The sequence below is a fragment of the Balaenoptera physalus genome (assembly GCF_965194825.1).
Source record: "Balaenoptera physalus genome assembly, chromosome: 10".
In the NCBI taxonomy this organism is placed as follows: domain Eukaryota; kingdom Metazoa; phylum Chordata; class Mammalia; order Artiodactyla; family Balaenopteridae; genus Balaenoptera; species Balaenoptera physalus.
The window spans coordinates 15,308,325-15,320,872 of NC_138889.1; the positions used below are offsets into that span (position 1 = coordinate 15,308,325).

Here is a 12,548-nt window from a genome sequence, read left to right on the forward strand (position 1 = left end):
GAGCACAGTCTCAGTAGTTGTGGTGCACGGGCTTAGTTGCTCCGTGGCGTGTGGGATCTTCCCGGACCAGGGCTCGAACCCGTGTCCCCTGCATTGGCAGGCAGATTCTTAACCACTGCACTACCAGGGAAGCCCTCTTATTCTTATTTGGGTTATTTTTATGAGTTTTCTTCTGTGCCCGATTGCCCCATTTATGTGATGGAGGGAATTTTCTTTGTCTTTATGGATGCTTTGAATGTTGGGGTTAGTAGGTCCTGGGGGCCAGGGTGAGGAGTACTTCATGGGAACTCTGAAGTAGTAAACAGCAAGTTAGTTCATTAGACCAGTAGATGTCAACTATGGCATGGTGATGTCCTGATGGGTCAAGGTGTATTGTAAGAGACATCTCAGGTAACTTATTGTTAATAAAAGTTAAGGTACAAAGTTTAGAAAAGATTTAACTTTTATAAATGAAGACATATTCCAGGTCATCCCTACAAAAAGTCATTTATACTCACTTGATTCCTATATGCTGTCTGAGTGGGTCAGAAATGGTGGCATCCAGATGTAGAGAACAAACGTATGGACACCAAGGGGGGAAAGTGGTGGGGGGATGAATTGGGAGATTGGAATTGACATGTATACACTAATATGTATAAAATACATAACTAATAAGAACCTGCCGTATAAAAAATAAATAAAATAAAATTCAAAAATTCAAAAAAAAAAAAAAAGAAAGAAAAAAGAAATGGTGGCATCATGGTGGGATCTGGGGAATTACATGTAGTTCCAGATTCACCTCTGGGAACTCGTCATGCATTTATATGTCATCCACCAATTGAGACACTGCAGAAAATAGGATGAAAGTTGACATTTGGGGTTGTGAATTTGAATCACAAGAGACAAACCAGGTTTTTTCATTCATGTTTCTGTCTGTATTCCCATTTCCTTTTCTTAAAAGCTTTTAAAAAATAATATTTATATAACTTTATAAAAAATTCCAACACATTTATTTAACAAGTATTTTAAAAGCATCTGCTAAGCAGTGAATACTCAAAGCTCCTGCCCTGATGGGGAACTTACAGTCAAGATGGAGGGATAGAACCTAGGGGCAAGACAGGAATAAAGATGCAGACATAGAGAATGGACTTGAGGACACGGGGAGGGGGAAGGGTAAGCTGGGACGAAGTGAGAGAGTGGCATGGACATATATACACTACCAAATGTAAAATAGATAGCTAGTGGGAAGCAGCCACATAGCACAGGGAGATCAGCTTGGTGCTTTGTGACCACCTAGAGGGGTGGGATAGGGAGGGTGGGAGGGAGACGCAAGAGGGAGGAGATATGGGGATATATGTATATGTATAGCTGATTCACTTTGTTATGAAGCAGAAACTAACACACCATTGTAAAGCAATTATGATCCAATAAAGATGTTAAAAAAAAAAGATGGAGGATATACATAGTAAAACAATGAAGAAATAAATACACATGTCAGGTAATAGTAAGAGCTATGGAGAACAAGAAAGCAGGATTTTGTGGTTGTTATTTTATGTAGGTGGTCAGGGAGACCTCATCAAAAAGGTAACATTTGAGCAGAGGTCTCAAGGAAGTGAAGGAGGCAACCGTGCATCTGTCTAGGGGGAAAGAGTGTTCCAGGCAACGGGAGCAGCAAGTGCAACGGCCCTGAGGCCAGTACTCAAGGAGCAGTAAGGAGACTGGTGTGGTTGGAGTGAAGTGACCCAAGTAGGTGAGGAAAAAGCCAGTAGAAGATGAAATCAGAGAGGAGATGGGGGTGGGGCAGCTCATGGAGGACTTTGTACTTTTAGGAGAAATGGAGGGCTATTAGAGGGTTTTGAGCAGAGGAGTGATATGATTTAACTTATATTTCTAAAGGTTCATCTGCTGAGAATAGGCTGTAGTGGGGAGTATAGAGGGATACAAGTTGAGAAGCTCTTGTAGGAATCCAGGTTAGAGATGGTGGCTTGGACCAGACTGTGGAAGAGGTGAGAAGTGGCTAGATTTGGGATGTATTTCGAGGGTAGAGGATTTGTTGTGGGATTAGATGTGAGTTGTTCAAGAAATAGTGGAGTTAAGGATGACTCCAAGATTCTTAACCAGAGCTTAAGGAAGAAGACGTTGCCATTTACCAAAATGGGATGGATAAGAAGGAACTGGTTTGGGGGAGAATTTTGGAGTTCAGTTTTAGACATGTTTCAGGTGCCTATTGGAAATCCAACTGGATATGTCATAAAAAGTAAAGGTGTACTTTTACTTTTTTTACTGGAGAAGTGCAAAAAACTGAAAGTCCCTCATTCCCACTTTCCTCATCCCTCTCTTGAGATGGAAGAGTTGTTTGTGGTTTGGTGGCGTCCTGCACAACTATGTGCCCGCAGACACGTGTGTCCATGGATTTGTGTTACTAATACCTTCTGATAGTACCTTTACTATTTCCACACACAGAGCCTGTGAGTCCTGAGAGCTCCCCTCTCAACCTTCCCGGCGCCCCTCTACCCCAGCCCTTCAATCTCATACGTTTTGCCTTTCCCTTCTAGGAGGAGATTGTGTTGCGCTATTACCCCAAACTCAAGGCACCCGTGGGATACCCTCAGAACTGGGGCCGCTTCCAGAACCGTGTAAACCTGGTGGGGGACACTTCCCGCAATGATGGCTCCATGATGCTCCACAGAGTGAAGGAGTCTGATGGAGGAAGCTACACCTGCAGTATCCACCTGGGGAACCTGACGGTCAGGAAAACCACTGTGCTGCACGTGATCCTGAAAGAGCCTCGAAGTATCTAACATTTGGCTGGAGAGGGAGGAGGGACCTCATAGCTGGTAGGCAGGGCCAGGACTAGGGTGAGGCTGGAGAGGCTTCTAGGGCGCAAAATTTAAGGAGGCATCACTCTCAGGTGCTGTACTTGCCTGACCCTGATAAGCCCAGCACTTATCAAGCACTTGTACCCTGTACTTGCATGACCTTGAGAGTGATACCTCCTTAAATTTGGTGCCCTATGCACCTTACTTGCCTCACCCTAGTTCTTCCCTGCTGGTAGGTCAAGGGAAAAAAAAGCTAATATTGAGTGAACACCACCCCTCTGCCAGACCTCACTCATCATTAGTGTAATATACTAAGTTAAATGTACCGGAGCTCAGAGATGGATTGGAGTTGTTTTGACTTGGCTTCAAGGGAGATGCTCTATGCTCTGTAGTGGAAAGGAAGATGATCCCGAGCTGGTGAGAGACAGCAAAGAACAGAGAGAAAACAGGAAGGGGCCAGAACCAAAAATAGAGGGGTTTTCTGATCAAAGATTCTGTAGTCTGGCGAAACACTGTGTATTAAGGCCACTGGTGTGTAGGAGAGTGAAGACTCAATTGTGTTGACTGATAGAGGTTGATAAGTGAGGAGTTAAAGTTAAACCATAACCCAGTTAGCAGTCAGGATGTGGCCTGTGGACTTTGCCTTTTGCTAGGGCCCCAGGGGTTGGCTGTGGTTGGTTGGGGGCAGGGATAGAGGTGAGGGTGCAACACACTCCAGTACCTCTGGCCAGAGACTTAAGTCTATGGAGGCACCTTCTTGCCAATAGCAAAGAATCCCAGCTGGAGAGGGAAGCAAGACAGATGGCTTTCTTCATTCTCAGAAGTCTTAGCTCCACTTCACAGAGAAAATGGAAGCCATTAGCGGGAGCTCATTCAAATTTGGAGCCCTCCCCACCCACAAACGGACCTACATCTGCTCCCATCCTCATCCCTGCCCTGCCATCCTGAGCTCCCTTCCACCCAGGGCTTATCTGAGCCCCTGTGCTCAGGTGGTGCTCTCTCTTCCTTCTCAACATCCTCACAACATGGCTCTTTAAGCTTGTACTTTCCAAGGGCTTCTACCACTCAGCACAAACATACACTCCACTCTTCCTCTTACCTGTGTCCTTGTCTCCTTTAGCTCTCATCCTATATCTTTATTTTTCTTGAAACAGCTTTATTGAGATACAACTCACATACCTTACAATTTACCCGTTTAAAGTGTACACCTTGATGGTTTTAATATATTCCGAGTTGTGCAACCTTCCCCACAATACATTATGTATTTCTTTCTTTACACAGCCAGAGAGCTTGCTAAAGGGCTGGACATGGTGTCTCCTATCTCATCTCCCATTAATTGATAGCACACTGCATTCAGGTTTCTGCTTCTACCTCTACTCTAGCGTAGATCACCGATGGTACTCTAATGGCACATCCTCGACCTTCTCTACCTCAGTAGTATTGAACACCATGTTGTATATACATTCAATATATTCTATGTTAGATACAACTTTATCTGTCTGCCTATCTATCATCTATCTATCTATCTATCATCTATCTATTATCTATCTATCTATCTATCTATCTATCTATCTATCTATCTATCTATCTATCATCTATCTATCTATCTCTATGTATTATATGAGCTCCACCCAAATATTCCACAAATACTCAAATACAACATATCCAAACCTACCCCTCTTACCTCTCCCCAGCCCATCTCTTCAACCTCAGTTAATGCCACCACCATCTACACAGTTATCCAACTGGATGCCTGGGAGTTGTACTTGATTCTTCCCTTTCCCATGACCCCCAATCTAACAAGTCAACAGGTCCTGTCATTTCTACTACTGACTTTAAAAAAAATATCTTTATTGGAGTATAATTGCTTTACAATGTTGTGTTAGTTTCTGCTGTACAACAACTTGAATCAGCAATGTGTATACATATATCCGCATATCCCCTCCCTCTTGCATCTCCCTCCCACCCTTCCTATCCCACCCCTCTAGGTCGTCACAAAGCACCGAGCTGATCTCCCTGTGCTATGCAGCTGCTTCCCACTAGCTATCCATTTTACATTTGGTAGTGTATATATGTCGATGCTACTCCCTCACTTCATCCCAGCTTCCCCTTCCTCTGCTGTGTCTTCAAATCTGTTCCCTACGTCTGCGTCTTTATTTCTGCCCTGCTGCTAGGTTCATCATACCGTTTTTTTTAGATTCCATATATGTGCATTAGCAACCCATATTTGCTTTTCTCCTTCTGACTTACTTCACTCTGTATGACAGACTCTAGGTCCATCCACCTCATTACAGATAATTCAGTTTTGTTCCTTTTTATGGCTGTCTACTACTGACTGGGTCTGCCTTCTTTCCCATCTGTCACCACCACCTTATTCTGGCTGTCTCATCTCTGTCTTGGACTGTAGGCCTCTAAAAAGTCTCTGCTTTCATTCTCAGTCACTACCCCTCATTCTTCATGCAGCTCTGAGTGTCGTCTTTCTCAGTCACAAATCTCAACTGCTTATAATCTCTCGATGTCTTCTCCATTGCCTACGAAAAAAAAGCCAAACTCCTCATTGAGATAATCAAGGTCCTTCATGACTTAGATCCTATTATTTATCCAGCCTCATTCCCCACCACAACCGACAAACACAACCTTTGAACCAGACCCATGGAACTCTTGCTAGTTTCTAAAAACACCATCCTGTCGCCTAAAAGCACCTAAGAGCTCCAGACCTTTGGTATAAGGTCCCTATCATCCTTCCCCATATTGTTTGCCAAAAATACCTTGATGTTTCCTTTAAGACTCAGCTTAAACTTTAAAACGTTTGCTGTCAAATTCTCAGGTTCTGCTCCCCATAGAATTGGGTACCCTTTTCTCTATGCTGCTCTGTACTCTATATGGACTGCTCTCAAAGCATCTATAAGCAGTCTGTGGTTTTCTGTTTACATCGTTTCTCTCCTTGAAGGCAGGGACCATGCACTATTTGTCTTTGTATCTTCTGTGCCTAGTGATATCTGGCACCCAGGAGGTGTTTGATGTGTATGTTCAGAGTGAACTGAGGAGATGAGTGAAGGGTGCCATAAGGGTGGAAGTGCTTTACTTTGTATCATGACTATGGGGTTGAGTGTTGTAGCCTAGAGCAGGCTCTGACACATCTGTTATTTCTGTCATTTGGTAAACCACATTTTAAGATAGAATTATTAATGTGAAAGGAAACTCTACTGTAGGTGAGGTGATACTCTCTTTTCCCACCGACCTTAATCTACATTTTAAGGGTAAGCAAGGGGAGGGTCAGCAGACTTTGGTCCTCAATCCCCCTAACTGGGGACAGTTGGAGTCCTAGTGTTTCAACATGGAGTGGAGTCTGACCTTCTCCTCCCACTTCTGACGTGGCTGTTACTACTTGGTCTAGAACTGGTGAGGCTCCCAGCTCTTTTCTGGAATACTGAGGCCCTGTCATTACTTTTCTCCTTTTCCCAAGCATTGGTGACCCCAGGAACCCTCAGACCCGAGATCCTGGGCGGTAATCAGCTGGTGATCATTGTGGGGATCATCTGTGCCACGATCCTACTGCTTCCTGTTCTGATATTGATTGTGAAGAGGACCTATGGGAATAAGAGGTACAGGGCTGCTCCCATCTCTTGGGCTGGGGGGCTGGAGATGCCTCTAGCCTGAAGTGGAAGAGAGTGATAAGGCTCTAAGTGTGCCATTTTCACAGAAGGGGGTGTTTTAAACCAGAATCATCTGTGGTTACCACGTTAGACGTCATCGTATAGTGACCCCACCCCCTTTGTTCACTGTTATCCTGAAAGGCCTTGCACATTCCCACATCATCCTCATTTTACAAAGATTACAAAGACTTACAAATGTTGGTCCAAGTAGAGCACAGTTAAGAGTATAAATCTTATGCCAGAGCCATAATGGTGTTATTCAATGCCTGAGAGAAACGATTTTTGAATTATCCACAGTATGTATACACTTCGTAGAGAAGCTCAGATTTTGAAGGTTGTCAGTGGCTTTACCTAAAGGACCACATTTTAATTATGAGAAGCTACTTTTGAATGAATGGCCTCAGGTCCTAAATTATTTATTGTTGAAATGCGTTTTTAAAGGCTTGAAATTCTCCCAGTACCTCAGAAATACACCGATGCTCTGGCACGGGCACTAGTGTTTCACTGGCTGTTCGCAGGTTCATCTCCTTCCGTTTATCCAACTATTGATGAACTATGTTGCTAGGGCAAATTGACTCTCTTTTTGAAATAGTGTCAATGGGCAAGAACCCCCATTAAGACTGAGTAGTGCTGACTTTTGGGACTCCTTTCCGCATGGGACGTGTATTGTACAGAAACTGCTGCTGCCTGCTAGGTTTGCACTTGACTCCCCAGGGGCTCTCTGACTTGGTTTTGAACTTGAAGGTCTTTGCTTTGGGCATGTGGACAGCACTGAACCGAGAGTTAGACAACCTGGCTCCCCTGTCAGCTCACTTCCCCGCTCTGGGCCTCAGTTTCCCTCAAAATGAAGAGCAGCACCCCCATGTCTGTCTACTAGTTTATTCTAAAGAAATAGTCAGACGGATGTGCTGAGACTTGTGCATAAACATGGTTGCTGTAGCAAAGATTACATTTAAAAACTGAAATCATTCTCAGTGCCTGTCAGAAAGGTAATGATTCAATGAATCGGTATTCCATTCAATAAAATATCGCATGGCTCTGTATGTAATGATGCAGAAAGATGTCCGAGGAGTAGTATTATACAATATATAGTATGATCTCATTTTAATAAAAAAGCATATTATGTAATTCTCTCTTCAGCAGCATATATACTAAATACATTTTGTGTGAGTATACTTACACTTGCATTGAGAGAGGTTTGGAAGGATAATTCTAAAATATTAATAGTGCTATTTGGGATAAAAGAAAAGGTGGGTCCTAGGAGGGTAGGGGGTTTACTGGAATTCAACTTCAGACTGTCTACATTTCTGTATTATTTGAGTTATTTTACAATCAGAGCATACAACTTTATAATCAGAAAATGCGATTAAAATATTTCTACTCTCAGACAAAAAAATATACATTCCTTTCTAGCTTTAACCCTGGTTGTTGTTGTTGTTATTTTTCTTTTTTAGCTCCACCTTAGGCCAAAACAGGAACAAAAGGAAGCCTATTTAGTGACAAATGCAGAAGGCAGATGGTCAAGCGATCAAAGGCCAAGGGCAGGGGAGGGGCCAGAGCTCCCAGCCCTGGGTGTCTGAGGGGATAATTCTGCTTGGCCTCCTCCCTGGAAGAAAGAAGCCGGGAGCCTTTGAAGTGGTGTCTCGCTGAGCTTCTACTGCTCCCTGCTGGTTCAGCTCCATCTCCCTAGTCCTCGGGAATGATAAAATCGAATCCCATGGCCCCTCTCTATTAATTCACTTAAAATTGTTATGGACAGAAAATTGTTAGGGTGACAATAGAGAGGTTGAAGCTGTCGTTCAGCCTAAACTATCTCCAGATGCCTTTCTGCTCTCCGTGAAAGAGATGCATCTCTCAGATTTCAAGCGGAGCTGGGTAGCGTGGGCTGTAGGTGTCTGGGAGTAGTTCCTAACCTGGGGTCTCTCTCTTCATAAAACTCTGTGTGGTCTCATGTTGTCACCCTTGAATATACGGTGCTGGCTGGGTAATTCCACATGCTTTTCATGCCTTTGCAGTTCAGTAACGTCCACGACCTTGGTCAAAAGCCTGGAGAACACAAAGAAGGCAAATCCAGAGGTAGGAGAAGAACTCTGCCGTTTTGCTGCTGTGCTCAGTGAGGGCAAGGTGGAGACTGCTCCAGGATCCAGGTGGTGTCATTATCATTCCCCTGTGAACTGTGTCTCAGTCCTCGTTATGTCTCGGCGCATCCAGTGCCTGGCGCAGAGCAGCGGCTCAGGAAATCTCCATCACTGCAATGAGTCCCTGGGAGAGTGAGTGGCGTGGGGCGGACAGGGCCAGTCCAGCAGCCCAGTACATCCTTGGAGGGCCCTGGGAAAGGCCCAGTTCAAGCCCAGCTCTGCCACCTCCCTGAGCCTCAGTTTTCTCATCAGTAAAATGAGTTTAAGGACAAACATATTTGCCCCGTTGTAAGGTTCAAATAACATGATGATAAGCAAGTGCTTTGTAATCTATGAGGCACTGTATCAATATAAAGGATGTTATGATCCATTGCAGAGCTAAGTGAAGGAGTTAGTTGTTCAGATTAAATATTCGGGGACCTTTGGAAAGAGAGGATCAAGAACTTTTTCTACCATATTAGTTTGTGATAAATAATTGCTGCTAGGGACTGAGAAATGGATTAGTTTCCTTGAACTCTTTTTTTCCCCTTTTGTTCTTTCTTTTCTTCCCTCCTCCTTCCCTTCTTCCCCCTCCCTCCCTCCTTTCTTTCCCCCTTCCTTCCTTCTTCCCTCCCTCCCTCTCTCTCTCTCTCTCTCTCTCTCTTTCTTTCCTTTGAAAAACTCCTCTTATAATATTTGCCTTTCCATCTTTTGGGCTGTTTGTGACCCAAGAGTAGGATTTTCTCACAACATAGTGCAGGGGACTCCAGAAGTCCAAGACTTTGTCAATGGATGATATCACTTCTCCAAATAGTGACAGGAACGGGAATCACAAAGTACCTCTGACCTCACAGATGTGAAGTTCAGTGAGGGCTGTTCCTGGCATATAATCCCTCTGGAAGAGACGATGACAATTAGCTGCTGATGAATGCTGTCCTGCCATGACTCTAATTAGGAGGAAATAATCACAAAGTACAAATAATTTGGCAAGATAAGAATTTTCTGCTGCTACCTCAATGCCCATCCAAACAAACATGTTTGATTTCTTTTTTTTTTGGCCACGCCATGCAGCACGTGGGATCTTAGTTCCCTGACCAGGGACCGAACCCACGCCCCCTGCATTAGGAGCGTGGAGTCTTAACCACTGGACTGCCAGTGAAGTCCCAGATGTTTGACTTTTGAACCAAAGAACTTGGTTCTTAAGATAGTGTTCTTTGCTGATGAGCTAATTTTCTTAATTTCCAGGAAGTCTGAGGACTAGATTATCATGACCTATGATAATTCTCTAGCTCTTAGTAACCCTCTGACCTACTGATTTTGGTGGTTGATGCCCTGGAGAACCCCTGTCCCCTTGAAGAGTGGTAGATAGTCTTTTCTCTGGCATGTAAGACTTGTTGAGTTTTAGGGATATTTACATGATTTTCTCCCCTCTAGAAACACATCTACTCCTCTATAACCATGCAAGAGGTGATTGATGAAGAAGAACCAAGTGGGAAGTCAGAGGCCACCTACATGACCATGGTGAGAAATATTCTGGGTCCAGCCAAGCCAGGTATCTGGAGGCAGGAAAAGGAGCTGGGAAGGATATGGCAAACTCATGGGGAATGCACATTGCTAGGTTCCCTGGAGAGGCCACTCTGCTGAGGGCAGAGATTTTTCTAGGTAGTAGGAAAGGGTGAGAAGCTGAAGCTCTGCTGGATAGAAAAGTAATATCAAACTTGTCCTTATACCCAATTTCGAGTATTATGAGTATCTCTAGGGCTGGAGAGGATTGATCTTAGAGGTAAAAGGAAGTGCCTTCATGAAGGTAGGCAAGATCTCTGCCTCATCAGTACAATACTGGTTTAACACAGCATAGTAAAGAGGGGGCTGTGAGATCCTTGCACAAGCATCGTGTCACAAGGGATTGTTTTCCTTCCTTTCAAAATGTCCCTTCCAACTCTTAGATTTTTAAATTCTGTGACTTATTATACCTTGACATAATCTAATTGCCAGCAAGGCTGCATGCTGAATTTCATGTAATAATACAGAGTCTGATTCCTACTTTCTCTTTGCTCAACTCTCCAGGGAAGTCCAGCACCTAGAAAAGACACTGGCTGTGTAGTGAGTAGGGGTAAGGACAAGAGGACTGAGCTGGCGAGGGATATGATGCTATTTGTAGACGAATGATAGGCACCCCAGCCATGGAGGGAGCAGTGTTCTGCTGGGTTCAGGAAGGCTGGCCTCCTCTGTTTATAGGATGATGGCTTGTGTTTGTTCCTGTCACACCAGCGCTAAGGACACATGACTTCCAGATGATTACAGCAGAGAAAGGTTCTGTCAGGGGAGTGTGAGATCAGAGCCCTGGCCTGGCTCCACCAAGGGAAACATAAGCTCCCCTCTGAAGTTGAATATAGTCATTCCCCTCCCCCAACCCATCCTTCTCCTGTTATTGCCATGTGATGCTACAGTGACTGCCAGAACCTCACCTTAGAGACCTGCTGATACAGCTGCACAGCGGCTGCTGCTGAGTGTGTCAGCCGCCTGGGTGGTACTGTTTGCAGATAGTCTGTGGGGCAGAGATGATGGAGGAGGGAAAGCCAGCTTTGAAGCCAGCTTCCCCATGTTCACTGCCAGGTGCTTGTGATTTAAACTTTGCAGAAAACGGCACCCCTGTCCCCTTGAAACGGTTTCAATAAAGCGAGTGTGATGCGAGGCCAAGGCCACAAACTCAAAGCCCTTCAGGGGTTGTCAAGTTATTTTAAAACACTATGTACCAAATTAAACAAGCCTGTGGGTGAATTCTGGCCTGCGTACCACTTGTTTGAGACCTCAGGTAGGGAGGTGTTATCTGAAAGAGAGCAGGGTAAAAAAGAACCTTTGCTTCTTGATTAAATTTACTTAAATGAAGGGGGCACCACGCCGTGTCCCCTTTCTGAGGCTGTATAGCACAATGGTTAAGATCACAAGCTTTGGAGTTGGACACACCAGGGTCCAAATCTTTACCCTGACTTAGAAGCTAGCTCAATCTTAGGCAGGTAACTTAGCTTCTCTGAACCTCAGTTTCCTACTCCTTAATGGGAATAATAAAACCTATCTCTCAGGTGGTGAGGATCAAATGAGACAGTGCATGTGAAATTCAGAATGGGCCAGACAGATGGAAAGAGCTCAATAAATGGTAACTATTATGATTGAAATGCTTCTGACAAATGTGCTTTGTTTCTCTCTCCCCACAGCACCCAGTTTGGTCTTCTCTGAGGTCAGCACCAACTAGCCCATCTGACAAAAAGTCAGATGGGGGAATGCCAAGAACAGAGCAAGCCTTTTGAAAAGAAGGGGGAGTTCCCTTTGCCCTTGGCCATGGTAGAGACTCTCTTTTCCTTGTGTCCTGAGTCCATATACCAGTTATGTCAGACCCCCTGCCCTCCCAGTCCTCCTCCGGCCTCATTGCTTAGGCAAAGGGCTGAAGATGGAGGGCTTGAAGCTTGGCCGAGAAATGGGACAGCTCTGGAGGAACAGGCCCTGATTAGGGGGAGCATGGACTTGGTCCCTCTGGAGTGGGACACTGGCCCTGGGGACCCTGACTGAGCTGCCACAGTGGCCTCAAGCATCCCATCAGGTCAGACCCTCTGCTTGGATGGTGCTCTTTGTGGATGGTTACAGGGAAGAATCACAGAGATAAAAACCAACCCAAATGATTTCTTTGGCCAATTATCCCTAAATAAATGCAGTTTGTGGAAATCATCCTGTATTTCTACCCTGGCTGAGGGGCAAGTGGAGTCTTGGTGAGGAATCTATGGTGTGGAACTCCTGAAACAATTGAAGTGACTGGAGGAAAGCCCTGCTGTGACTTACACATTGGGGACTGTTTTGAGGCCTGGGAAGGTTTTGAGGAGGTGAATGGGGTTGGAAGTGGGGTATGAATACAGCTCTTTGATTTAACGCAGTGCTTCTTGATTCTGGCTGGGTATCAGAGTGGCTGGTAGTTCTTTGCTGGG

At 44.7% G+C, this 12,548-nt stretch overlaps 1 protein-coding gene across 3 annotated transcripts in view; it reads left to right on the plus strand.

Annotated features, from left to right (window-relative positions):
• Window positions 1–12,294, plus strand: part of JAML (junction adhesion molecule like) — a 33,804-nt gene extending 21,510 nt beyond the window's left edge. For all 3 annotated transcript variants that reach the window (XM_082411152.1, XM_082411153.1, XM_082411151.1), the window contains 5 exons: window positions 2,535–2,772; window positions 6,265–6,403; window positions 8,470–8,530; window positions 10,006–10,092; window positions 11,787–12,294. In XM_082411152.1, the coding sequence (XP_082267278.1) occupies window positions 2,535–2,772; window positions 6,265–6,403; window positions 8,470–8,530; window positions 10,006–10,092; window positions 11,787–11,879 (618 nt within the window). In that variant the 3' untranslated portion in view covers window positions 11,880–12,294. The remainder of the gene's footprint in view (window positions 1–2,534; window positions 2,773–6,264; window positions 6,404–8,469; window positions 8,531–10,005; window positions 10,093–11,786) is intronic.
• Window positions 12,295–12,548: the final 254 nt, after the last annotated feature.